Below are 26505 nucleotides of genomic sequence, written 5' to 3'. Positions count from 1 at the left end.
GGAGTAGAAGCTGTGTGTGACCACCTGGAGCTGTATGACACAACCTTTATAACCGGGACCGCACTAGGAAGGATTTGGCGTGGAGGAGAATCAACGAGGAGGTGGTAGTAGCAGGTAAAAGTTATCTCTGTAGCACTGAGCTAGGATAACATTAGCCGCTAATCACACAGGCTTTTTTCACTGGTGGTTTATGTTTGTGAGAGGAGAAAAAAGAGCGCAGCTCCTCGCTTCTGCAGGCAGTGAAACTCACCCAGTTGGATGTGTCGCTGGTGGGCGGTGCTTCGCTTCAGATGTGCGTATGATGCGAATGGGGACATTTGTTGATCCTGCAGACCCTGCGGTACGTTTCGTGTGGCAGATACGTCCAGTGTCGCAGAAGATGCATTCGGTGTGAACGCAGCAAGGGAAAACAAATCCAAAACACATGGTAAAAATTTTATATGTTTTTGTGAAAAGGCACAGTGTTTTTCATGAAGAGTTCTAATGCAAAAGCAGATAACTCCGTTTGGTGATACGGGTGAAACAGACCACACATTGTGATTCAGTTTTAGACCAAATTTAGGATAACACTTTACCTTAAGTTTTTACTTGAGGTTTTATACATAAGGCTGGCATTATGATGTCATTAGCATGAATAAGGTGTCATGAAGATGTCATTATGTGTCATTTGCTAAATCATGACACCTTTGGAGCTATCTTGGCATTTTTTGGGTTAGGTGGAGGGATCTAGTGGGGTTAGGTAGGATTAGGGTTTGGTAGGGTTAGGGGTTAGGGTAACAAACTGCACTTAATGGCAGCCTTCATGATACCAGCCTTCTTCATGCTAATGACAGGTGTCATGTCATAAAATTGATAGCGTATTATCAGCCTTTATGTATAAAACTTCAAGTACAGTACTTTATTATTTTTGTCAACAAAAATATATATGTATTTTTTAGTTTTTGTTAACATGTTGTTTGAAAAAGTAAAATGAATAACTAGTCATAGTCTAGTTATTGTCACTTCAAAATATGTAGTCGACGTAAACTATGAGAAAGATTTTTAGTGAAAAACATCAAATCAAAGTTAAGTGGATTTTAGGAGGTTATATCCTCTCTTTGTTTTCAGATTGAACTCATATTACCTGAACTAAATCGTTTTCTATGTATTTATAAAAGCAGACACAGTTATCTGCTTTTGCCATAGAACTCTTAATATGTTATTTGGGTGTGTGTCCGACCTGCCGGCTGCTGCCAGGGCTCCTTCCTGTTGAAGGAGAGGTTCAGACTGGAGTGTTTCTGTGTCCCTAGAGATGCTCTTGGCCCTGCTGTCAGCTGCAGCCTCGAGAAAGTGAAGCCAGCCCCTCCGTGCCGTGATGTCACACCATCGGATGAAATAATTGTGTCCTGAGTGGATTTTCTTTCCAGCTCTGCATGGCAGTGTAACATCTGTAATGCATTTGTTTTTCACAGAAACAGGTTGAGTTTCCTCTAAAGGCTGAGAGCAAGATTGTGAGAGGGAAATGCTTGTTAGATGTTGTTTTTCTCTCTTAAGCTTTCATATAAAAAGCTGATTACTTTGCCCTTTGCCTCTGTTAATTGTTTAGACACCTGGAGAAGCCTGTTTTTAATTTTCTGTCTGTAGATAATGAAACTCGGCTCCACTCAGTGGCAGCTCTACATCTGTAGTGTAACGCATTGTCCCTCATTCACAGGGAGGAGCGCTGCAGAAAGCAGATGGTTTTTATTTGTGCTGTCTGTCTGAAAAGGGGGGGGGGTGAACACTGGGTAACACTGGTTCTGTGAAGCAGTACTCTTCATCTCTGGGCCAGGCAGGAGATTATTTACGCTCCAAGGTTGCCCTTCGCTGTGAAACCCCCTCCCACCCCCGCCCCCTCCTCCTCCTTAGAAAGGCAATCAGTGACTCACATGCAAAAAGCAGAGAAATGATGAACATTGTCGGTTTACCATTGCAATTAGATTTACGTACCTTTTAAAAGTGTTACAGTCCAACATTGAATTTCATTATAAAAAGAAGACAAAGGAAAAAAGGATTTGGTGCTGTCCATGCAGTCAATTGCTCGTTGAGTTTTAAAACCGCTACCCTCGAAAATTTGTTTATTAGATAAAATCAGAGTGGAAACTAGAGCTTTAAGGTTTTACCCGAACTGGGTTGGGTCCAGGCTTAATTTCGTTGTGCAACGGGTTCAGGCCATGTATGGACGTTGCACGGTAAATAAATGGTCAGGTGATGTTTTGATTAGCGCTAAATAGATGGATGTACCTTCTGTAGCGACACATGAAGCTGCTTGTCATGTATATAGTTGTATGCAGAATGAGGGACTAGTAAATAAAACTGATATTAAAACAACGCGCATCGGATCAACATGCTTATGCACGGATGTGTTGGGTTGAAACGGGTTCAGGCATAAAGAGACATCGGCTTCTTTCAGGTCAGACGAGTTCGGGTCGTGTTCTGTCGGGCTCTGGCCGGGTTGGGTCTTCTTTTTCCGCCTGATTAAAGCTCTAGTGTAGGCCTCATTGATCAATGAATCAAACATTATTTTCTTTAAAAAGAAAGGAAAAAGGTTGAAATTGCTTCTGGAAAATTATTTTTCATCTTTACTGTAAATACTCCATTTGTTAATATTTTAGCACATTGCATTGTGGGATGTGGAGTCCTGTAAACAGATGCATACGGATTTTTAGTGGGGTTTCTTGTTTTTCTTCACCAGACAAGGAGGACAGGGATTTGCTTAAAATTTTAGTTTTAGTTTGTTCCCTGTGTCGACCTTTTTCACGACAACTAAGTAGTGCCTCCTGGTGCCGAGTAACTTCCTGTTATTCCGGGTCTAAGGGAGAATAGCTCTTGTTTTTTCAACAGCGTTGCTCAACTTGCCAGCTTTTTCATTCGTTGATGCGAAGGCAATCGCAGCAGCGAATACCCGAACAAATAAACTTAAAAGGTATACGATGGTGACTGGATCCGCTGACAAAATCCTCCTGAGTGAAGTGCCAGTATTGTCTAGAATACAGAATCCGGACCCTCATCCCTCCTAACTGCTTAGATCCACTGCCTCCTTTGGTCTGGGTCCGTGGGAAAAGCATGCTCCACAAGAGCAACCAGGAACAAAACAAGAGCAACCACGCCGAGAATGAGCATTTTTGTCACTGTCTAACGCTAAAGCTATAGCCACAGGAAGTTGTTGCACACCACTTCTGGTTTAAAATGCAGAAGTGTGAAAAAGGTCTATTCCAACGTGATATCAGAATACGCCGCGACTCCATATCCCACAATGCAATGCATGAAAATGTCAACAAACGTGTGTTTAGGGTGGAAATAAAAACAAACTCAAATAACAGTTTCTACCTTTTTCCATTTATTTTTATTGGAGACAATGTTCGATTCATTGATTTATGAGGCACTCCTTATGATTTTATCTAATAGCACATTTTTGGGGGTAACAGCTTTAAGTTAATCGAGACATTTAATCAACAGTGACTTAATGCTACCTTTGCTCTGCAGCTGACTCCATTCTGAAGAGGGAGAAGCGCCGGAGGACGAGGAAGGTGCATTTCGAGAATGTGACTGTTTACTACTTCAGCCGGCGGCAGGGCTTCACCAGTGTTCCCAGTCAGGGCGGCAGCACGCTTGGCATGTCTAACAGGCACAGCTGGATCAGACAGTACTCACTGGGCGAGTTTGCCCTGGAGCAGGAGCGGATCCACAGAGATATGCTGCGAGAGCATTTGAAGGAAGAAAAACTCCACTCAATCAAACTCAAGGTAAAGGTTGGCTTTCTATGAACAGTCTGATTTATAAAAAAATAGAAATAATATTGTCGAGACATGCTGGCAGGTTAAAGCCCTCTACTGCATTGAGTTAGAGAGTACTTGAACAATGTTTTGTCTGGTTTTCAGTTGACTAAGAATGGTACAGTGGAGTCAGAGGAGGCCAGCATGCTCACAGTAGACGACATATCTGATGATGAGATTGATGTTGACAACACAGAGGTGGACGAATACTTCTTCCTGCAACCGCTGACCACTAAAAAGCGGCGCACACTGCTGCGCTCATCTGGAGTGAAGAAGATAGACGTAGAAGAGAAACATGAACTTCGGGCCATTCGTGTGTCCAGAGAGGACTGTGGTTGTGATTGTAGACTGTTCTGTGACCCGGAGACATGTGCATGCAGCGCTGCAGGCATCAAATGCCAGGTGAGTCCAGAGCATGTGTCAAACTCAAGGCTCGGGTGGGCAAATTCGGTCCTTTAGAGCATCCAATTTGGCCCGCAGGAGACAGTAAAAATTACATAGAATACATGTAGTATTGTGTAAATTACCAAATAATCTAGTTTTAGATATCTGAAATTCACCAATTTAATGAAACTCTACAATATTTTTAAGCACTTGCAGTTTTCCTTTGTTTATAACACAGGAATGCAGTCATTTTTAATTGCAAATTGTGATAAGAACTCTAAACTGTACCACCAGTTTTGCAATGTGTGGAAGCTAAGGCCTCTCTCATCGAGGGAGCGGGAATGGATGCTGCACCCAGAGGTGGTGCAGCAGTTGTGGGCCCATTACTGCACAGAAGCACTAGCGCACGTTTGGCCGTGCATGCTTCTTTTAGCTCTGGATTTTGCACTGTCTCAGGATGCTGCGACGATGGAGGAAATGTCCACCGTTGCCGACGTGTGTCTCCGCACCCAACGTGGATTCGTGCAGGCTATGGTAAGGGTGATGAGTTACATGGTTGTTCAGAAGCAAAACCGTTGGCTCGACCTCACTAAACTGTCTGACACAGAAAAGAGCGACATCCTGGATGCCCCTGTTGTTCCCTAGGGGAATTTTCGGCTCTGCTTTGTCCTCCATGCAGCAGCCCTGCGAGGAGAAAAAGAGAGACGTTGAGGCTCTCTGCCTCTGTCTCCCCAGGAAACCCCCCCTCACGTCTCCACCGGAGCGACGGAGGGCTTTTCCTCAGGCTGCTCCCAGGGTCCACAGTTTAAAGCGGTGAGACCTTCCGTTCCCCGGCCGGCCCCACCACAGCCTCGACAAGGCCCGTCTACCTGGCCCAGTGTCCCTGCAGCTCCGGTGGCTGCTGCTGCTCCAGCACAGCCTGTTCAGCAATCGCAGACGAGGTGGAAGAAGAAAAAGACTGCCTGACAGCTTTCTTCTCCTCTGATGACGAAACTGACGTTTCCTTGTTTTCGTCCCCTTTGCTTTCCCTCATGCATTCTTGGGCTGTTCATGCCCTGTCCTCCACTCTGCCAAGGCTCGGCCCTCTGCTGTTCGGGAAAGACAGACTTGTTCAGCAGGATGTTCAGCTGTTGCCTCCTCCTGCATGTCCACAAGCACGCACTCACACACATTCGAAATAGATGTGTTCATCGCTCGCACCCCTAGACCAAAGGTCAGGGGTGCATCATGTGAAAGCAATGTCTGCCATGATAAACAGGGTGATGACAGGTCCCGTTATTCCCACTTGCAGGGAGGCTCCGGCCCCCTACTGGTCAGGAATAATGGTTTCCTTGTCGTCACCCTGTCCCCTTGGAGTGAGCAGTGTGTGCTCGCCCCGGGGGGTCTTGCCCTGTTCTACCGACAGGTGGCTCCTCCGCTGTGCGGGACATCCCTCCGTTGTTGGTCGGGCGGCCACTGGCAGAGGGCTCCACCGTGCTGCGGACGGGCCCTCTGGTGACGTACGGCCACGAGGGGGCACCGCCGTTGTACAGTTGGACTACCTCGGGCTGCGTGGGCGGCCTCCAAAAGGGGGCGCCGTCGCATCACTTTTGGGTTCCCCAGTTGCTTACGGTCTGCCTCTGGGAGAGGGCGCCATTGCTCCATGTATGGCTCCTCTCTCAGTGGGTACACCAGAGTGCTTGACCTCTCTCTCTCTGAGGATAGAGAGGTGGAGAGCACTCGGGTGTTATGGACAATATCGAGGGGTTACAGGCTGCAGTTTGCATCTGTCCCTTCCAGTTTCACCTGCATGAATCACTCTCGGGCCCATGAAGAGTCGGCTCATGTGTTACAGGAAGAGATCACATCCTTGCAGCGCAGGGGAGCGATCTCAGTGGTCCTTCCCACTCGGCCTCGGGAGGGGTTCTACTCCAGGTACTTTCTGGTCCCCAAACGAGGGGGGTCCGGGATCCGTCCCATCCTGGACCTATGGGCCCCGAACAAGTACCTCAAGAAATACACCTTCAGGATGCTCACGAATTCCTCCCTATTGCGTCTGGTGCGACAGGGTGATTGGTTCAAGTCTGTTGACCTCAAGGACGCGTATTTCCACGTTCCAATATATCCCCCTCACAGAAAGTACTTGCGGTTTGCTTTCCGAGGTGTGTGTTAAGAGTACCACTTTCTCCCATTCGGCCTCTCTTTGAGCCCAAGGGTGTTTGTGCGCTGCATTGATGCTGCGATCGCTCTGCTGAGGATGCAGGGCATTCGCCTGGCTACGTACCTGGACGATTGGTGGAGGCCAGGGCGCACACGCGCATTCTGCTGGATCACCTGTCAAATCTGGGGTTTGTGGTGAATGCGGAAAAGAGCGTGTTGTCCCCTACACAGGAAATAATTTTCCTGGTCTGTCCCTGCGCTCAGTACCGTTCACCATGCGTCTTTCACTGGAGCGGGTGAAGACATCGTGGGTGTGTCTCGGACTGTTTTGAATGAGCAAATCTGTTCATTTAAGATTGTGTCTTTGTTTACTCGGGTTAATGGCTTCGGCCATCCTTGTGATCCGCCTTGGTTGCCTTCACATGAGGAATTTCCAACTGTAGGTGGTCTCAAATGGGCTCGATCCTGTGTGTCATGGTGCCCCAGGCTTCCTGATGGACGGGGTGCTTATGGACATCGTTATGTCCAGGAAGGTGATCTCCACGGACGCCAGCCTGACTGGGGTGGGACCCACGAGGGCGGGGCTGTGAGGGGTCGCTGGGATGCGATCCTCCAGCACGCTCACATAAATTAATTGGAACTGTCAGCGGTGTTCCTCTCGCTGATCCACTTCTTTCCGTCTCTCAGGGGACATAATGTCCTGGTGTGGACGGCAGTGGCGTACATCTACCGTCAGGGTGAGTTGCGCTCGTGTCGGTTGCTGTCACTGATCCTGTGGAGTGTTGGGAATCTCCTGTTATCCAGGGGCGCGCCGCTTTACAGGGAATGGATGCGGCACCCAGAGGTGGTGCGGCAGTTGTGGGCCTGTTACAGACGGGCCGAGGTGGACCCGTTTTGCAGGGAAAGAAAACGCGCAGTGCGCAGTGTTCTTCTCCCTGCACAGCACAGAGGCTCCCCTCGGCGTAGACGCACTAGAGCACGTTTGGCCGCGCGTGTTTTACACATTCCCCCCGTTGGTTTTGATTCCCTCAACCCTGTCCAGGGTGAGTGAATGTGGTCACACACTGATCCTGGTGGCTCCACTGTGGCCGACCATGCATTGGTTGGCTCGAGCCCCCTCCACTAGGTCTCTTTATGACTCTAGGTGGAGGCTATTTGAGGGGTGGTGCCTCCAGAGGGACCACATCCCTTTTCAGTGCCCGGTGGGAGTGATTTCGCCATTTCTGCAGGACCTGATTGAAAAACAAAGCCTTTTCCACTGTGAAAGTGTATTTGGCGGCGATTGCCGCCTGTCACGTTGGCTTTGAGGATAAGTCGACCAGTCAGCACCCGCTGATCTGCTGGTTTTGGAGGGACTTAAACGTCCTCCTTTTGAACCCCTGGCGGAGGCAGGCCTGAAGTTTGCCTCTTTTAAGGCTGTCTTGTTACTGGCTCTGGCTTCGCCCATGAGGGTCAGTGACATCCATGCGCTCTCGGTTCATCTGTCGTGCGCTCAGCTTTTCCCAGGTGATGCGAGGATCATCCCGAGACCTAACGCGGCCTTTGTGCCGAAGGTTGTGGGCTTGCAGCGGCCAAATGTGTTATGTCCAGTTTGTGCGATTTGCACTTATATGGATATGACGATGAGCCTCAGGAGGAGCGATCAGCTGTTCGTCTCCTGGGCCAATCCCCACGAGGGGAAGCCTGTTCCTAAGCAACGCCTTTCACACTGGGTGGTGGAGGCTATTGCTTTGGCTTACTCGTGTCAGGGTCAGCAGCTGCTTACGGGCCTGCGTTGCACACTTGACTCGGGGTCTTGCCACATCCTGGGCTTTGTTCAGGGGAGTGTCTGTTCAGGGCATCTGTGCAGCGGCGAGGTGGACCACGACTCTCACGTTTGTCCGCTTTTACATGCTGGACGTTCCCGCCCCGTGCATGGCACGGGCGGTTTTACTGTCATGATGTGAACAGACTTCTGCCCAGGAGGCTAGTACCGCTCGATAAGCATGTCTGCACTACGGGAGTTTACATATCCCATAGTTAGACGTCTCAGGGAATATTTTGAAATAGAACTTTATCTTATGTATATAACCCCAGTTCTATGAGTAATATGAGTGAGATGTCTCATCAGACTACCCCTCTTGCTTGAACGAGAAGAGGTGCTTATTTTGAATGGTGCATGTCTGTCTATGTCCTTTTTTAGGTGGTGGGTCACCCCCTAGCGGACGGACGCGCTTCACTGACCAATCAGGATTGGCAGATTGAAATAAATGCTTCTGAGCAATGCAGACAGAGGTTGCGTCCCGTAGTGAGACATCGCACTCATATTACTCATAGAACCGGAGTTATAAACATAACCTAAAGTTTTATTGATTCCGGTCATTTTCTGCCTGCTGTGGGACCAATTGTCCAATATCTCACTCTCATGTACTCACTGTAGTGCCATCACGTACCCCCATTTGAGAAACTGCTCTAAATTACACAAAAATTGGTTACAAAATCTAGAATTTTTAAAGTGAATATCCGACAGGGACTGATGTTAAAAACTGATGTTAAAAACTATTTAAATTGTCCCTTTTCCAAACAACTTCGGCCTACTTGAGATCAAACTGGTCCATATTTGGCCCCTGAACTACAGTATAGTTAAGTTTGACATCCCTGTTTTAAAATAACAATCACGTAAACTGAATGGATGTTAAGTGTGGTTGTTATATGCTGAATGTTTTTGCTTCTTTAGGTGGACCGCATGTCGTTTCCGTGTGGCTGCACTAAAGAGGGCTGCAGCAACTCGGCTGGAAGGGTAGAGTTCAATCCCATCCGGGTCCGAACCCACTTTTTGCACACCATCATGAAGCTTGAACTGGAAAAGAGCCGCGAGCAGCAGCAACCCACCCCGACCAACGGTTTCCACAGTGAAACCAGTGACACGGGGCCTACAAACCTGTTCACCCAGTCCCAGCACACATTGGAGTATTCCCTGTCTGACACCGTTCCACAGACGACCAGCATACACCTCCATGCTGCAGAGGAGATGGAGGAGCCGCTGGATAATGATGATGATGATGAAGATGATGAGGATGAAGAGGAGGAGGATGAGGAGGAAGATGAGGAGAATGAGGAGGAAAGTAGCTCCATGTCAGACTCCAGCTCACAGAGCTTGGCCAATAGTGACTCTGAAGATGACGAGGGGGAGGATGAAGACGAAAAGAGGTCAGAGACTTTCGAGGACATGTCAAACGCAGACATGTCGTCGCTGCTGTGCTACACAGATGGCTCTGCTGCACATGAGAACCACATGAATGGAAACACTTACCTAATGAACTCCTCCGCCTCCTCAGCTGAATATTATCAGCTGGGAAGCAGCAGCAGTAGCACCGTCTCTAACGGCCAAACCAGTCAACCCAGTGAGGCCTACCAAGAGTCATTAGCATTCCCAGCTCCAGTTAGCACTAGCAATGGCACGGGGGTCCAAGGACCCTTCAACATGACTGGTGATCAGTACACGGACTATCAGACTAAGGACCAATACGCGTCCAATCAGCACTTTCCTCCCTCCTCCTCTTTGGCCTGCTACACTGATCAGAAGAAGCTGTTCTCCAAAGCAGACCAATCTGGCAACCAGAGCCAGTTTCAAAGCTACCTGAACAATAACAAGCAGAGTTCTTACAGCAGCTGTTTGACGGATGAGCAGCCACAACGAGAGGCCAATCTAAACGGACACTCTAACCTGACCCTGATAGGAAGTAACGCTAAGAGCCTCCCTTTAGCGGACCATTGCCCAGAGGTCACTGCCGTTTAGTAGCCCTGCACCTTTCAAAGCGCTCTTTAATCCTCTTTCACGTGAGCCTGAAATAATCAAACAAAATCCTGGCATTGTTCTTGTGTTATCTGTCCTTAAATTTAGTGCATCACGTTAGATTTACATCTGTAACTATGGAGCCATGTGTTTATTATCAACAGTTTGCTCTTTAATGAATCTACCATCAGTGTATGCGGAAGCCACAGTGGGGAATAAATAAAAATATTAAAAAAACACAATGACATTGATGCAGTTAATGTCATGCTGTGGAGTTGATGCTGTAATTTCAGATGGAATTCTCTAGTTTGAAACAGATATTGTACTGTAAATGGAACTTTTCTGCCTATGTGTCAAATGTCTAGATAAGAGTTTATTGTCAGTTTATTGTTTTTGAGTAATGTGTATACATATATATTGTATATTGTAATGCGTGGTGATGTATCTTGCCGTGGACGTGTGCTGCTGGATAGCAAAATGAGCAAGACTTCTTGATTTCCACACGGTCGTGTTTATTCTAAAGAAATATGAGGGCTTCACCACTCGTCACATTGCACATCGGTCTGAGTACACGCGGCCGATGTCCACGACATTAAAAGTAAAAAGAGGAAGTAAACGAAGAAGAGTGACCTAATAAACATACCAAAATAAAAGAGGCGCCACCTTGGGACGTTATACATTCAAAAGTGACTGTTACATAGTCCCCCCTGGTGAGAAAACGGCTGTCCCCAGCCGTACACAGCTGAAGATGACACAACCACACAAAACAGCATCCTATACATAGAACACAGTTAAGGTAGGCAGAATCACAGGGCAAAGACCATACAAAAATAAAAATCCGACCCAAACACCCAAAACACAGAAATGCAAACTTCAATCAGCAAATAGCGCCAAACATGGCTGAGTATAACGTATAAAAACACCTACAACGTCATAACATAAAAATGTAGTGCAACATTGTCATATGAAGCCGTTTCAACCGAAAGCAGCTCACTTCAGATCAAGTCTATCAGTGTGAAAAACATTTGTCCACTTCTTGTCACACCAACCAGATGTAACCCTGGGGCAACGACGGGGCCTAAGGTCATAACGTCCAGTAGGAACAGTGTCCACATCAGCAACAGAGCCATTGTCTGGTGAACCAAAGGGAAAAGGATCATTGCCAGAATCAGTGTCTGTAAGTGGGGCAAGAGGGGCAACATCATTGTCCAAAACTTCAGAGGTCCCACTGTCAGCAGGACAGGAAAAAGAGTGTCCATTGGAAGTCAGAGAGTCCCAAGTATGGAAAGGTTGCATATTAACGACATGAAAAACACCGGCATCAGCACCAGAGTCTACCCAAGAGAGTCTGTAGTTTACATCACTGAGCCTCTGAGTCACACGCAGCGGACCCTCAAACAGAGGTGCAAGCTTAGCTGTGAAGTTAGACTGGGCGTCAGATCTTGGGTGTGTCTTTACTCTAACAAGGTCACCAACACTAAACGTGGCATGCCGACGTCTCAAGTCATAGTAGTGCTTCTGTCTGTCGTGACTATAGTCAAGTGCTGCTCTGGCATGGTCATGAGCTTCCTGTAAGGAGGCTCTAAGAGTCTCAGGGTAAGGTACACCCGGCTCATCAATACCATCACTGAGTGGTTGTGTGATAAGGTCAAGCGGAGTGTCCAACTCACGACCATAAAGCATCATGGAAGGGCTCAGTCCAGTACTGTCATGTGGGGCAGTACGGAGAGCAAAGCAAATCTGAGGAAGGTATTTGTCCCATGAAGTGTGTTTGTCGCCTACGTAAGCGCGGATGGCAGTTTCCAGAGTGCGGTTGACATGTTCAGTGGCGTTAGTCTGCGGGTGGTATGCTGTAGTGAGTCTGTGTACAGAGCCTAAGGCAGAAACAACATGTTCAAACAATTCACTCACAAAAGGAGACCCCCTGTCAGAAATCAGGTAAGTGGGGGCACCGTGTCTAGCAAAAATGTCAGTAACAAATTTACCAGCCGCTACCTGAGATGTAGCTTCTCTAACAGCACACGCTTCCACCCACTTAGTCAAATAATCAACACACAATCAAGTATGCATTCCCAGCTGGGCTGCGAGACAGCGGGCCAACAAAATCCACACCTACATACTCCCAGGGTTTTTTAGGCACAATGAGAACCATAAAACCTGCAGGTTTCTTCTGACATGGCTTAGTGAACTGGCAGACTGTGCACGATGTTACATAGCGCTTTACGTCAGCGGCCATTTTGGGCCAGAAAAACCTGAAACGCAGTCTTGCCAAAGTCTTAGAAACACCAAGGTGACCTGCAGTGGGGTGGTCATGGTAATAGTCCAGCAAGGTACTTCTAATAGAAGTAGGGGCAAACAGTTTTAGCTCTTTCAAAGGGTGCAAAGCACATTTGGACTTAGAGTCTTTGTAATACAGAAGAGAATCATACACAACATACAGTAACACATCGTCATTGTCTGAGCAGTTCTGTGAGTCTGCTTCAATGTCCCTGAGTAGCGGACCTGCGACTGGATCATCCAACTGTAGCTGTCTCAATTGCGGACGATCAGCGAGCAAGACAGGGGGCAGGGCACGAATGTCTAAACTGCCAATGACCGCGTGTTCTGGTAAGAGGTTTGTTGGACTGCCACAAGACAGCGGTAAGGGGTTTCGAGACAGCGCATCAGGCACTTTGTTGTGTATGCCAGCTTTGTGCACTATCGTGAAGTCAAAGTCCTGTAGACGAAGTGACCAGCGGGCAAGCCGGCCAGTGGGGTTTTGACGGGACATAAGCCATTTGAGACTGCTGTGGTCAGTAAAGATAGTGACATGCACACCTTCAACATATGGGCGAAAGTGCTCCAGGGCCCATATCACAGCAAGGCACTCCTTCTCCGAAGTGCAGTATGGAAGTTCAGCCTTGTGAAGGGAGCGACTAGCAAAAGCCACAACATACTCACGACCCTTGTCATCCTTTTGCATTAAAGCTGCATCTAGACCAACATCACATGCGTCAGTGTGGATGGAAAAAGGGCGCTTGAAGTCGGGAAATGACAGGACAGGGGCCGACGTGATATGGTTTTTCAAAATGTCCATGGCTCTTTGGCAATTGTCGTCCCAGTGAAATGCGATGTCTTTCTTCATGAGAGCGTGAAGAGGTTCAGCATGGCTGGCGTAATCCTGAATGAAGCGGCGATAATATCCAGTCAGGCCAAGGAACTGTCGAACGTGTTTCACCGTGGAGGGGGTGTTAAACTCCTGGACCGCCTTAACCTTGTTCAGATCCTGTTTAACACCTGACGACGTGATGCGGTAGCCGAGGAAGGTGAACTCATTGAGGCAGAACTGACACTTTTTGAGTTTCAAAGACAGGCCAGCAGCTTTAAGTCTGTGCAGCACCTCCCCAAGATCCACCAAGTGCTGTTCAAAGGTAGGTGAGGCAATAACAATGTCATCAAGGTAGACTGCACACGACTTGTAAATGAGGCCAGCAAGTACAGAGTTCATGAGTCTTTGAAAAATTGCGGGCGCGTTGCAAAGCCCAAAGGGGAGCACCCGAAACTGGAAGAGACCGCAGTGTGAGATGAAGGCAGTTTTTGGTCTTGAGTCCTCTGACACAGCAACCTGCCAATAACCTCGCGCCAAGTCCAACGTTGAGACAAATTTACCCCTTGCCAAAAAGTCTAAAGACTCATCGACTCGAGGTAAGGGATAAGAGTCTTTTCGAGTCACTTGGTTGAGACCCCGAAAGTCTATACAGAACCTAGGGTCAGAGGCTGCTCTGTTGACAATGACTACAGGCGCGGCCCAAGGACTTGTGGAAGGTTCGATGATATTGTCCATCAGCATTTGCTGTACTTGTTCCTCAATCACACGTTTCTTAGCAGGTGACGTGCGATAGGGTGGGAGATTCACAGGTTTCGCATCACCGGTCTCAATGACATGTTCGGTGAGAGCTGTTCGACCAAGATGACCATCAAACATGGGGCCAAACTTGGAGAGCAACCCAACCAAAGCGTCTTTGTTGTTCCCAGAGAGGCTTGCTTGCGACACTTTTGCTGTGAGATCTGAGTTAAGCGATTCAATTGACATTATCGTTCCAGTCGAATGTAGGTATTCATTATCATAGTCTTCCTCCTCCTCATCCACAAGAGGGCATGGGACATCATCCATGTAAACTGTTCTTGTGGGAATGTGAATTGATACAGAAGCTCTCGCCATAAAATCCATTCCCAGAATGAAAGGAGAAGACAGCTTTGGGATTACTGCAAAACGCTGGTAGAAGGTCTTGTTCATGAATCCAATATTGAGCCAAGTGACACCTTCGGGGAAATAAGGAGCATTATTGGCAAGGTTAACTGCAGGTCCAATCCACTCACTTGCTTTGCTGGGGTAGGTGCCATTAAACTGAATAAGATCTGCTCTCACAGCTGATAGAGAAGCACCCGTGTCAAGAGTGGCATCCACAGCAGTAGCATTAAAGTTCACTTTTGCTCTCAGAGGAGTATTCCAGTGGACGTCTGAAAAATTGTCTTCCAAGTGTCCGAGAATCAGTCCATTTTGAGGTGAAGGAGGTGAGTGAGGCTCAGTTAGCGACTGGAGGGAGGTTGGCCTCGGCGAAATGTCCTCCCCCCTCTGTAGTTTCCCAACTGCCTGTTGTGCGGCAGACCCGCGGTGCTGTCATTACCAGTCCTTTGCAGTTCTGAGTCCGGAGGACCTGGCACTGGAGAAACATTAACACGGCCAGGCCCCACAGCATCAGCACCAATTTGCACTGAATAAGGTTGGCTGTTACAGTCCGGGCAGGTGCGAGAGGTAAACCCAGGCCGAGAGCATTTAAAGCAGTAAGGCTCAGGTTTACGCTGCTCTTTGTAACGTGAAAAAGTCTGTGACCTACTCGGTCCGAGCACTAAGTGGAGCTCATGAGCGCACAGCAAAAGTTCCATCACAGAGACGATGTTGGCGCCATACAATGCAACTCTGTATTTCTCAAGAGAGTGTTTACTAATAAGCTCAATTTGCTCTTCCTCCGGAGGTGGACTTTTTAGTTTTTTAAACTCACCCAACATGTGGGCAACAAAGGTTGGGAGTGGCTCATCCTGAGCCTGAATACGATCCAAAAGTCCCCTCAGAACGCTTTCTTGGTTGTCGGAGGGCAGAAAAACAGTCTTGAACAGCTGACAGAACCTAGCACACGATGTGATGTGGGTGCTCAGAGCCATGAACCATTTCCTGGGTTCTCTTGAAAGAAAACGCGGCAGTTCATTCAGCAACTGTTCATCGGTCAGGTTCAAAGAGAATTTGTATGCACTAACAGCCTGTAACCAGTCCTCAGGTAGCACTCTGTCGTCCCCAGCGTACACAGGGGGCTCCAGTTTGGCGTGATGCAACGCTGCCGCGATCACCCTGGAAGTGCTTCCGAGCTCCAGTGAGTGAGGTGGATGGAATGGATTAGTAGTCAGGAATGGATTAGTAATGTTCATATTGACTGTTGGCTCCGCTCTGTTTGTAGTAGGGACGTGGGGCGTGGACGTAGCCATTGGGAAAACAGGAGACTCTAGGACTGCAGGAGGAACAGGGTTCTCTTTGCTGAGACGATCCCACTGCTTGAGCATACTCCGCTGCATGTTCAGTGAGTCACGTAAACAGTCACTAAGTCTGCCTACTTCTGCCCTCAGGTCAACTACTTCCTGTCTAAGGTCAGGATTTGTATCATCAACAATACCCTGCTCTGGTACTGAGATAAACTCCATGTCAGAGTCAAATTTTGGGTAGTACGCCATTGTACTTTTCAAAAAGGTTACACTAAAATACAGCATGGTCCTTCTAAAGTAATGAAAGAGTCAGCCAGATTAAACTTTGTTGACATTCTTTTTTTTTTTTCTTTTTTTTTTTTTTTTGTCACAAAAATGACAAAACTCTGAAAAGGCTGCTAGCAAAATATCCCCCAAAACTAAAAGGAGACTAAAGTGATCATAATCACATCAGACATAGCTGACACAATGAGTGGCTAATGCGAAATCCATAATAGTGTTGTATTTTATCCCTAGTACATTACTAGCACTCATATTTACAGTCACTATAGTCACTACTCACACAGTCAACGGTCCTTCCAGTCCCAGCAGAGGGAAAAAAAACCCATGCAATCCAGCGAGTGATTTCTGTGTTCAAAACCGGCTTTAAAAGTTCAATTTAAAGTTCCATATGGTAGAATACATTAGCAGAAGAATCCGAAGTAGTCAAGTCCAAAAAGTAGGTCCGTGGTCTGAATCCGTGCCGTGGAGTCGGTATTTATTCATCCAAGGAAACCGATGCAGCACTCACCAGCATCCAGGAATTAGACGGGTCCTGCTCATACCGAGGCTGTGGCGATGTCCGGGAAAAGCCGTCCGGGCGTCCACCAAGGCACGGGAATCACCGAAAAACACCCAGGTGAGGCAGATTAATTCTTAGCGGGCTCCAAAAGCTTGACTGTGGTCCAGAGAAAAATGTTCGGGCGCCATTTGTAACGCGTGGTGTTGTATCTTGCCGTGGACGTGTGCTGCTGGATAGCAAAATGAGCAAGACTTCTTGATTTCCACACGGTCTTGTTTATTCTAAAGAAATATGAGGGCTTCACCACTCGTCACATTGCACATCGGTCTGAGTACACGCGGCCGATGTCCACGACATTAAAAGTAAAAAGAGGAAGTAAACGAAGAAGAGTGACCTAATAAACATACCAAAATAAAAGAGGCGCCACCTTGGGGCGTTATACATTCAAAAGTGACTGTTACAATATGTTTTTATAATAATGCGCATGCCATTTTGGCAAATCTGTGATAGTTTGGGGAAAATTTGCCTTTTTTGTTTTTAGCTTGTAATTTTTCAATATTTCTAAGTGCAAAAAATAACAAAAAACTCTTGAAACATATTTTAATGTCAATGATTTCACAGCCTTTCACACTGTTATTGAGGGAAACTCATCAACCTAATAACTTTGTGTTCATTTAATGAAAATGTTTGTTTCTGTTGTGATGCTTCATACCTAAAAGTTAGAAAGATGCGAGATCTCTGGCAGATAGAGGTCAACCCAAACATAAAACAAAGTACCGGTACACTAAGATTAGATTTAGTCAACATTAACAGCACTTAATGATAAATAAACACACTTTTTTGGGGACAAAAACATGCCACAGTTGATGTAATTGTATGAGGAGGAGTAGAAATATTCAAGATTGACAATCAAACTTGATTCATTTTATTACGGTAGTTGTCAAATCTTAGATCTTTAAGGATTTTAAGAGCCATCGAAAATATAAGACAAGCCAGATAAAGTATTGTTTCCCAAAATATGTAAATAATCTCTGACATCAGAGGTGTATTCCATAAAGGAGGGTTAAACTCTGAGTCTATCCATAAACTCTGGGTCAACATACCCTGCGATGTGAAACTCTGGGTATCTGATTCCATTACAGCTGGTATGAAGTGGGTTAATCAACCCTGAGTCTGTATACCTTGGGTTACTTACGTGCACGCGTGCGACAAAAAGCCATCATCAATGGATTAGAGATTTACTTGAGCTGCCATGGCAACCACCCGGAAGAGAGTGATTTATTCACCCTAATTGGGTGAAATAAGACGGTGTTTGAGGAATATGAGTCTGTTCTAAAGGTGCGTTCAGTCTTCAGTGACTATGTGGCTTAAATCACCCGTAATTAGTCACTTTTTGGTTGCTTCATCACTTTGTTTAAGATGGCTGCATAGAAAGCCATCCCGTTACACTGGCTATAAAGACAGTGACTTCAGCTTGATATCGCATCATTTAATTAGATTTTTAATGTAATATTGTCACCAGAGTCATCTCGATGTCCTAAAAATGTCATAAATACATCCCTGAAGCGGGAAGCGAACCCATGACACATTGCTTCTAAGAGCAGCGTCACAAGTCACTGCACCATACCTTCAAAGATACATGATCTACAGATTTAACTGTATAACAATAGAAAACAATAATTGGGCCTCAAAAGTGGATTATTTTAAATTGTCATGTCCTCATTTACATTATCCACAGGTTCGTATCCAGTGAACTTTACTACAGACGTCACTAGATGTTTTAATGCAGATCAACCTCTCAGTGTCTTTCCCAAAATTATCTGTATCCACAATGCAACACAACATTAATGATGTGAGCACGTCTGTGATGTGTGATGTTACTAATGTGTTTCAGAGAAGAGTGTTAAGGTTCATTAAAGTGTTCAGAAACGGTGTTCAGGTGGGCGGAGCCAGGTAGAAACCCAGGGTTTCTTTGATAAAACCTGCCAGGGAGCAGGTTTAGTTCACGGACAATGTTGCCAGGGTAACATACTCAGAAAAGAACATGCCTTGCGTTTATAATGGGATACTCAGAGTTTCCCTCATTTGAGCCCGAACACACTCAGACTTTGAACATAACCCGCTTTATGGAATAACCCTCTGCTCATCTAATGGGAGACTGTAAAAACGTATTGCTTTATATACTGCTGTATTAGTATAGCTCTTAACCTGGAGACATTTGCTTTTGGTCAAACAAAGGGAGTTTAAAGGCTGCTTTTAATCAATCAGTGGCGTCATTACGGCCTGTAGTACAAATGGTGCCAAAGCATAAAGTGTTAGAAGTCTAGACACAAAACATTCTCAATCTGTAAGGAATCCTTGATTTCATCTTTTCAGTATTTATAATTAATATGTATTTATTGTGATTTTCTGAAAAGTCTGTAAAAGTTATAAAGCTTTGCTCTCTCAAAGTTGTCTTTTGTTTAAATGCTGGTTGTGAATTGTAAAGCTTAACGTGGCTGATTATTTTCAAACGTGGTTTTTTGTTTTTTAAGAAATGCATACATTTTGCACAAAAAGCTACAATTTTCAGTGTTTGACTTTTAAAGAGTAGATAAAACCAACTGCATTTTTTGTCGTTTTCATTTTAACATGATTTTAAGAATAAAAGTATTAAAATTGATTTTGTGTTTGAAAGAACTTGTTTATTTTTCACCAACATGTATTATAAACTCCTCACAGTACTAAAAGACAATAATACAAACATTTACAACACACAGCCAGGGGGCCTCATGCAGTCCTTGGTCTGATCTAAATGACAGTAAAATACACAAAACATACACAACAGGTATATACACACATACAATATATTACACAAAAATATAATAAACAAATATGAAAATTAAATACATGAAAATTATAGAAAAATACACAAAACAAGAGCAAAATATACAAAAACAAATAATAAAACTATGCACAAATATAATACACAAATCTAGAAAATAAAATACACAACAATAATTGAAAAAAATCTACAATAAATGAATAAAAAATATGCACACACAAAAAACCCCAAAAATGACTGAAAACACACAAACAACAAAATCACAGAATGAAAAATATACAAAAATAAAAATAGAGAAAACTTGTAAAACACATACTGTATCTACCTATAAAAGCTGTGATGACCCCAAGTGTGTGGGGTTGTCAGGTGTGTTTGTCTCTGTGTTGTTGTCTTTTTTCTTGTTTTCACAGAGCTAACGACCCTATTGGACTCAGGTGTGCTTGAAAGGCGTGGCCTAACCATTAAAATCACCTGAGGACTCACCCTCCAGCTCTCTTTAGCTCCCTGCTTGGCCTGGCTCTGATTGATTGTGGCAGGATTATTGTTTGTTGCCCCAATATTTTGAGGAATAAACGCAAATGCAGACATTTATCTACTTCTTGTTGTTATATTCCTGTTATGGTCCTGAGCCAATCTGTGACAATGCAAGAAAGGTCTGTGCATGTGCATACATTATATTATATATTATATACATACATTTTATTTTTGATACTGCCTTGGTTATTTCAAATGCATTACTTATGTGTATTTGAAACCTTTTGGGTCATTTTTTTTTTTTTTGGACTAACTTCGGAGTTTCTTCTCATGGTTTTTGATCAATACGTCCAGGTCATTTGGGGACCTTAAGCAAAATCACTATATGGGGCCCATAAGTGGCACAATTTTTTTTTTTTTTTTTTTTTTTTTTGGTGAAACGAAAACATTTTGGAAAGTACACAACTATATTTTATTTGTCGTTCCTGTTTATTGAAACTTACACGAGATGGTTCCAAACCGCAATTTAAACTGAAAACACAAAAAAATCTGCAATTCCTGCTTTTATTTTTTGTAACACGCAATCATTTTGTGTCAAAAGTCAAGTAAAATATAGTAAAGTGCTTTTAAATTCAAGTAAAGCAAACAGAGAACACAGGTAAACACTCCAAATGTATATTAACAAACAAACACAAAGTTTGTTTTGTGCATACAAAGTCAAACCAATCTACTATTTACAGTCATTAAAAACAAATTGTAATTATGCAAAAAAAGTAAACAAAAGTCAAAGAATTAAAATAACACACAAATGTATAATACTGTAAAGTAGTACACCCCAAACAGTAAACATTATGACATAGGGGTCATTATTCACTATATTTAGCTTTTGTGTTTCAGAATTTTACATTCTTTTGGTGCATACATAGTTGGACACTTAACTAAAGGTATTGTAGAGCTGCAATATCCATTACTTTAACAATAAACATACTGGTAAAAGCTTCTTCAAAAAACAGTGCAAACAATGTTTTTAAACAAAAAAATGTCAAAATAAAGCAAAGATTGAAAAATATAATAAAATGGATATAAATATGGTGCAATATTTGTTCAATACTTTGGTTAGGTTCTTAAGAATTGTATCCTTCTTGCTTTCTGAGATGAAAAGTCATTTATGACGTCATTGTAAGTTATCTCTTTTCCTACCTGATGGTTAATACTTATTATTGCTAAACCTGTGAGGTGTTCTTGTGCCATTGTTGGTCACATTTAAAATTAAAATAAACATGACCAAGGGGTAAAACTGGGAAACTCAGAAGCTTCAGTAATTAACAAGCCTACAACATGAAAAATGTGAAAGATATTAGTTATTTCATAATAGATATTCCATTTTAATCAGTGTACTGTATTTACGTCAAATATGTTTCATCCAGCAGATGGCGCTAGGATCCCAGTGGTCGGTTGGCATGCAGCATATCTAGCAGTGAAGAAGAGATGCTATGCTAGCAGACAGAGCTAATAATAAAATGTCACTTTTAAAGATATTCACATAATATTACAGATATTCTTTCGGTGCTAAAGCGGTAAGGAATCATTTATGAACATGTTTAAGAGTATTAGGTGATTGTAATTACAAACAAATGCATGGCTGGATAGATTACTGAAAATGTGCCCTGCAGTTCAGAATCAGAATCAGAAATGTTTAATGGCCAAGTACAGTTTTAAGGACAGTACAAGTAATTTGTCTTGGTAGATGGTGCACAAAACAAAAAAAAAAACAAACAAAGAAAACAAGAACAAAGAACAACCCAGCAACAATAATAATAGTGATAAATATAAAGGTTGAGGGATAAATAAAGGATAGATAGAGAATAAGGATAAATATATATATATATATATACAATGGAAAGAGATCAAAGACGAGATCTTCATCGGAAAACATGAAAGCGCAGAACATGAAAGGAAGAGGTAAAAAAGAACACACTACCTTGGGAGAAAGGGATCTAAGTGCACAGACCAACTGTGACTGGCTAGAAGCAGCAGACAGGAGAGAGCAGGAAACAGTTTTGGGACGCAATCTCAGGCTTCATCATCCTTTAGCTGGCCACCTTTAATGAGTGTGTCTAGTGTTTAAAAGACCAAAACACCCACTGATTTTGATTTGATTTTGATTCATTCATTCAAAGGAACATTACTGATTATGTTTCCCATATTTAAGAGACAGCCCCCAAGCAATTCTGAATTGGTAAATATGTTACTGCCATCTTTTGACACAAAGGACAATTAACATCTCATCCCATGTTTAATGATTGTTATTCTAGCATTACAAGACAAGCTGCTTCAGTTTATTTATTTTCAACTTCTCAATCTTAATTTTAACTTTCCTGTAAGGCTGATGTATAGTGTTAAGTTATCAGCGTTCTGCTTCTGTTTTAGCTGCTAATGTGTGTGCTGAGGTTTATGAAGGCCCTAAACTGTATATTTAGATAATGTGTGGCCCCTCTGCTCTCTCTTGGTTTCAGATTCGGAGGCTAAACGCTGTGAGTATAACACGAAAGAGGAAATATGAGGAGGTGGAAGCCTCCTCCTCCTCGTGTTCCTCCGTGCGGGAGTCTGATGATGAGGTATCCTTCAGCGAGAGCGTCAACCCGTCCACCTCAGGCCCATTTATCCGTGAGTGTCTGAGTCTATAGTGTGGCAACGTCAACTATTGACAGCAAGAGAACTGTGTCATGATTTCTTAAGGAAAACAAATCCAAAATACATGGTAAAAATGGAATAAGTGGAATAAGTTTGCTTCAACTAAGTGAGCAACAAATGCTTGTTTGGTGAAATTCTAATCTGCATTTTTTTATATAAAGAGTCCTAATGCAAAAGCAGATAACTCCGTTAGATGATACGGGTGAAACAGACCGCAAATTGTGATTTAGTGTTAGTATAGTCTGTTGACCAAAATACAATGTAGTTTTAGTCCAAATTTAGGATAACACTTAACTTGATGTTTTATAAATAAGGCTGACATTACGATGTCATTATCTCTCATTAGCATGAATAAAGCTGTTGTTAATTGTCGTTCACTAAATTATGACACCTTTGGAGCTATGTTGGCATTTTTTGTGTTAGGTGGAGGATCTAGTGGGGTTAGGTAGGGTTAAGGTTAGGGTAAAAAAAATGACATCATAATGTCAGCCTTATGTATAAAACTTCAAGTAAAGTGTTATCAAATGTAGTCATCAGGACTATGATTTCAGTTATAGTTTTAGTAAACTAAATGACATTAAGATTTTAGTTTATTAAATCTGTTACAGATACTGTATAGTCGACTAATATATAGAGGATAAGAGTTTATGTATTTTTTAAAGATTCAATTATCATCGATCAAACTGATATGAGATTGAATAAATGTTTGTAAACACACACAGACAGATTTGATGTGATCAGTACATAAGACCACATGATCACATGAGTTTTGATTACATTTCAATCCATAAAATCTAATCATATTTTAGCACATTGCATTGTGGGATGTGGAGTCCTGTAAATGGATGCATACAGATTTTTAGTGGGGTTTGTTGTTTTTCTTCACCAGACAAGAAGGACAGGGATTGCTTGGATTTTTTTGTTTTAGTTTGTTCCCTGTATTCCTACGTGATATCAGAATACTCCGCGACTCCATATCCCACAATGCAACGCATGAAAATGTCAACAAAAGTGTGTGACAATGTTTGATTCATTGATTTATGAGGCACTCACAATGATTTTATCTAATAGCACATTTTTGGGGGTAACAGCTTTAAGTTAATCGAGACATTTAATTAACAGTGACTTAATGCTTCCTTTGCTTTGCAGCTGACTCCATTCTGAAGAAGGAGAAGCGCCGGAGGACGAGGAAGGTGCATTTCGAGAATGTGACTGTTTATTACTTTGAACGGCAGCAGGGATTCACCAGTGTTCCCAGTGAGGGCGGCAGCACGCTTGGCATGTCCGACAGGCACAGCTGGATCAGACAGTACTCACTGGATGAGTTTGCCCTGGAGCAGGAGCGGATCCACAAAGAAATGCTGCGAGAGCATTTGAAGGAACAAAAACTCAACTCAATCAAACTCAAGGTAAAGGTTGGCTTTCTATGAACAGTCTGATTTATAAAAAATAGAAATAATATTGTTGAGACATGCTGGCAGGTTAAAGCCCTCTACTGCATTGAGTTAGAGAGTACTTGAACAATGTTTTGTCTGGTTTTCAGTTGACTAAGAATGGTACAGTGGAGTCAGAGGAGGCCAACATGTTCACAGTAGACGACATCTCTGATGATGAGATTGATGTGGACAACACAGAAGTGGACGAATACTTCTTCCTGCAACCGCTGACCACCGAAAAACGGCGCACGCTGCTGCACTCGTCTGGAGTGATGATAGACATGGAGGAGAACCATGAACTTCAGGCCATTCGTATGTCCAGACAGCACTGTGGCTGTGATTGTAGACTGTTCTGTTACCCGGAGACGTGTGCGTGCAGCGCTGCAGGCATCCCATGCCGGGTGAGTCCTCCTCAACTTTACAGCATGTGTCAAACTCAAGGCTCGGGTGGGAAAAACTGGTCCTTTGGAGCATCCAATTTGGCCCGCAGGAGACAGTAAAAATGACAGAAAACATGAATTATTGTGTAAATTACCAAATAATCTAGTTGTAGATAACTGAAATTCACCAATTTAATGAAACTCTACAATATTTTTAAGCACTTATTTATATCACATGAATGCAGTCATTTCAATTGCAAATTGTGATAAGTACTCTAAATCTTTCCACCAGTTTTGCAATTTCTCACAAACAATTCCACATAATTCCTCTAATTCAGTGGTTCTCAATTTTCTTTCTCTCAAGTACCCCCTTTCTTTTATTTCTAAATTTATGTACCCCCTTTTTCTGACTACAATGTTTTACTTAGAATACAATGAAAAACAACTTAACGGGATCAAGAAGTGATAACAAACATTATAAAGAATCCCATTGTAAATAAGTGGAATGAAACAGTATTTATTGCCTCCTGAATTGATTTATTTCTATAGTTTTATTGTTTACGGTCATCTCCTGCCTGGTGTGGGACAAATTTTCCAATATCTCACTCTCATGTACCCCGTGTAGTGCCATCACGTACCCCCATTTGAGAAACTGCTCTAAATTCCACATACATTGGTTACAAAATCAAGAATTTTGAAAGTGAAGATCCGGCAGGGACTGTTGTTAAAAACTATCGCAGAATTGATGTTAAAATTGTCCTTTTTCCAACCTAAAAACTGCGGCTTACTAGAGATCAAACTGGTCCATATTTGGCCCCTGAACAATAGTTAAGTTTGACGTCCCTGTTTTAAAGGAATAATCACGTAAACTGAACGGATGTTAAGTGTGGTTGTTATATGCTGAATGTTTTTCTTTCTTTAGGTGAAGCGGATGTTTTCTCCATGTGGCTGCACTAAAGAGGGCTGCAATAACTCAGCTGGAAGGGTAAAGTTCAATCACGACCGGGCCCGAACTCACTTTTTGGACACCATCAAGAAGTATGAACTGGAGAAGAGCCGCGAGCAGCAGCAACCCACCCCGACCAACGGTTTCCACAGTGAAACCAGTGACTTGGGGCCTACAAACCTATTCACCCAGTCCCAGCACACATTGGAGTATTCCCTGTCTGACACCGTTCCACAGACGACCAGCATGCACCTCCATGCTGCAGAGGAGATGGAGGAGCCGCTGGATGATGATGAGGAAGAAGATGAAGATAATGAGGATGAAGATGAGGAGGATGAGTATGAAGATGAAGATGAGGAGGAAAATGAGGAAGATGAGGATGAAGATGAGGAGGATGAAGATGAAGATGAGGACGAAGATGAAAAGAGGTCAGAGATTTTTGAGGACATGTCAAATGCAGACATGCTTACCAAGAGTCATTAGCATTCCCAGATCCATTTAGCACTAGCAATGGCACGGGGGTCCATGGACCCTTCAACATGACTGGTGATCAGTACACGGACTATCAGACTAAGGACCATTACACTTTGTGCCCTCCTCCTCTTTGACCTGCTACACTGATCAGAAGAAGCTGTTCTCCAAAGCAGACCAATCTGGCAACCAGAGCCAGTTTCAAAGCTACCTGAAATGTAGATGGAACTTTTTCTGTCTATGTGTCAAATGTCTAGATAAGAGTTTGTCAGTTCATTGTTTTTGAGTAATGTGCCTTTTTTGTTTTTAACTTGTAATTTTTCAATATTTCCAAGTGCAAAAAATAATAAAAAAAACACATTTTAATGTCAATTATTTCACATCTTTTTACACCGTTATTGAGGGAAACTCATCGACCAAATAACTTTGTGTTCATTTAATGAACATGTTTGTTTCTGTTGTGATGCTTCATACCTAAAAGTTAGAAAGATGCGTGATCTCTGGCAGATAGAGGTCAACCCAAACATAAAACAAAGTACCGGTACACTAAGATTAGATTTAATCAACATTAACAGCACTTAATGATAAATAAACACACTTTTTTGGGGACAAAAACATGCCACAGTTGATGTGATTGTATGAGGAGGAGTAGAAATATTTAAGGTTGAAAATCAAACTTGATTCATTTTATAACCGTAGTTGTCAAATCTTAGATCTTTAAGGATTTTAAGAGCCATCGAAAGTATAAGACAAGCCAGATAAAGTATTGTTTACCAAAATATGTAAATCTCTGATATCTGCTCATCTAATGGGAGACTGTAAAAACGTATTGCTTTATATACTGCTGTATTAGTATAGCTCTTAACCTGGAGACATTTGCTTTTGGTCAAACA

At 43.5% G+C, this 26505-nt stretch overlaps 2 protein-coding genes across 3 annotated transcripts in view; both read left to right on the top strand.

Annotated features, from left to right (window-relative positions):
* LOC114455297 (cysteine/serine-rich nuclear protein 3-like) overlaps positions 1-17492 on the top strand; it is a 60077-nt gene extending 42585 nt beyond the window's left edge. For both annotated transcript variants that reach the window (XM_028436447.1, XM_028436448.1), the window contains 3 exons: positions 3505-3764; positions 3900-4196; positions 9034-17492. In XM_028436447.1, coding sequence (XP_028292248.1) covers positions 3505-3764; positions 3900-4196; positions 9034-10095 — 1619 coding nt within the window. In that variant the 3' untranslated portion in view covers positions 10096-17492. The remainder of the gene's footprint in view (positions 1-3504; positions 3765-3899; positions 4197-9033) is intronic.
* A 4676-nt stretch (positions 17493-22168) lies between these two features.
* LOC114455116 (cysteine/serine-rich nuclear protein 3-like) lies at positions 22169-25624 on the top strand. Its single transcript, XM_028436157.1, has 4 exons — positions 22169-22352; positions 23529-23788; positions 23923-24216; positions 25118-25624. The coding sequence occupies exons 1-4, from the start codon at positions 22169-22171 to the stop codon at positions 25622-25624; spliced, it is 1245 nt and encodes a 414-aa protein (XP_028291958.1).
* Positions 25625-26505: the final 881 nt, after the last annotated feature.

The sequence above is a fragment of the Gouania willdenowi genome, chromosome 21 (genome assembly GCF_900634775.1).
Source record: "Gouania willdenowi chromosome 21, fGouWil2.1, whole genome shotgun sequence".
NCBI classification, from domain to species: Eukaryota; Metazoa; Chordata; class Actinopteri; order Blenniiformes; family Gobiesocidae; genus Gouania; species Gouania willdenowi.
The sequence above is the reverse complement of the archived record's forward strand: the minus strand, read 5'-3'. Positions and strand labels throughout refer to the sequence as shown.

What these genes read in the sequence shown, in the direction of transcription:
- LOC114455116 (XM_028436157.1), top strand. Translation starts at nt 22,169, where the DNA reads ATGTGTGGCCCCTCTGCTCTCTCTTGGTTTCAGATTCGGAGGCTAAAC. An exon ending in CACCTCAGGCCCATTTATCC is followed by an intron (nt 22,353 to 23,528) that starts GTGAGTGTCTGA and finishes TTTGCTTTGCAG; the next exon opens with CTGACTCCATTCTGAAGAAG. An exon ending in CTGCAGGCATCCCATGCCGG is followed by an intron (nt 24,217 to 25,117) that starts GTGAGTCCTCCT and finishes TTCTTTCTTTAG; the next exon opens with GTGAAGCGGATGTTTTCTCC.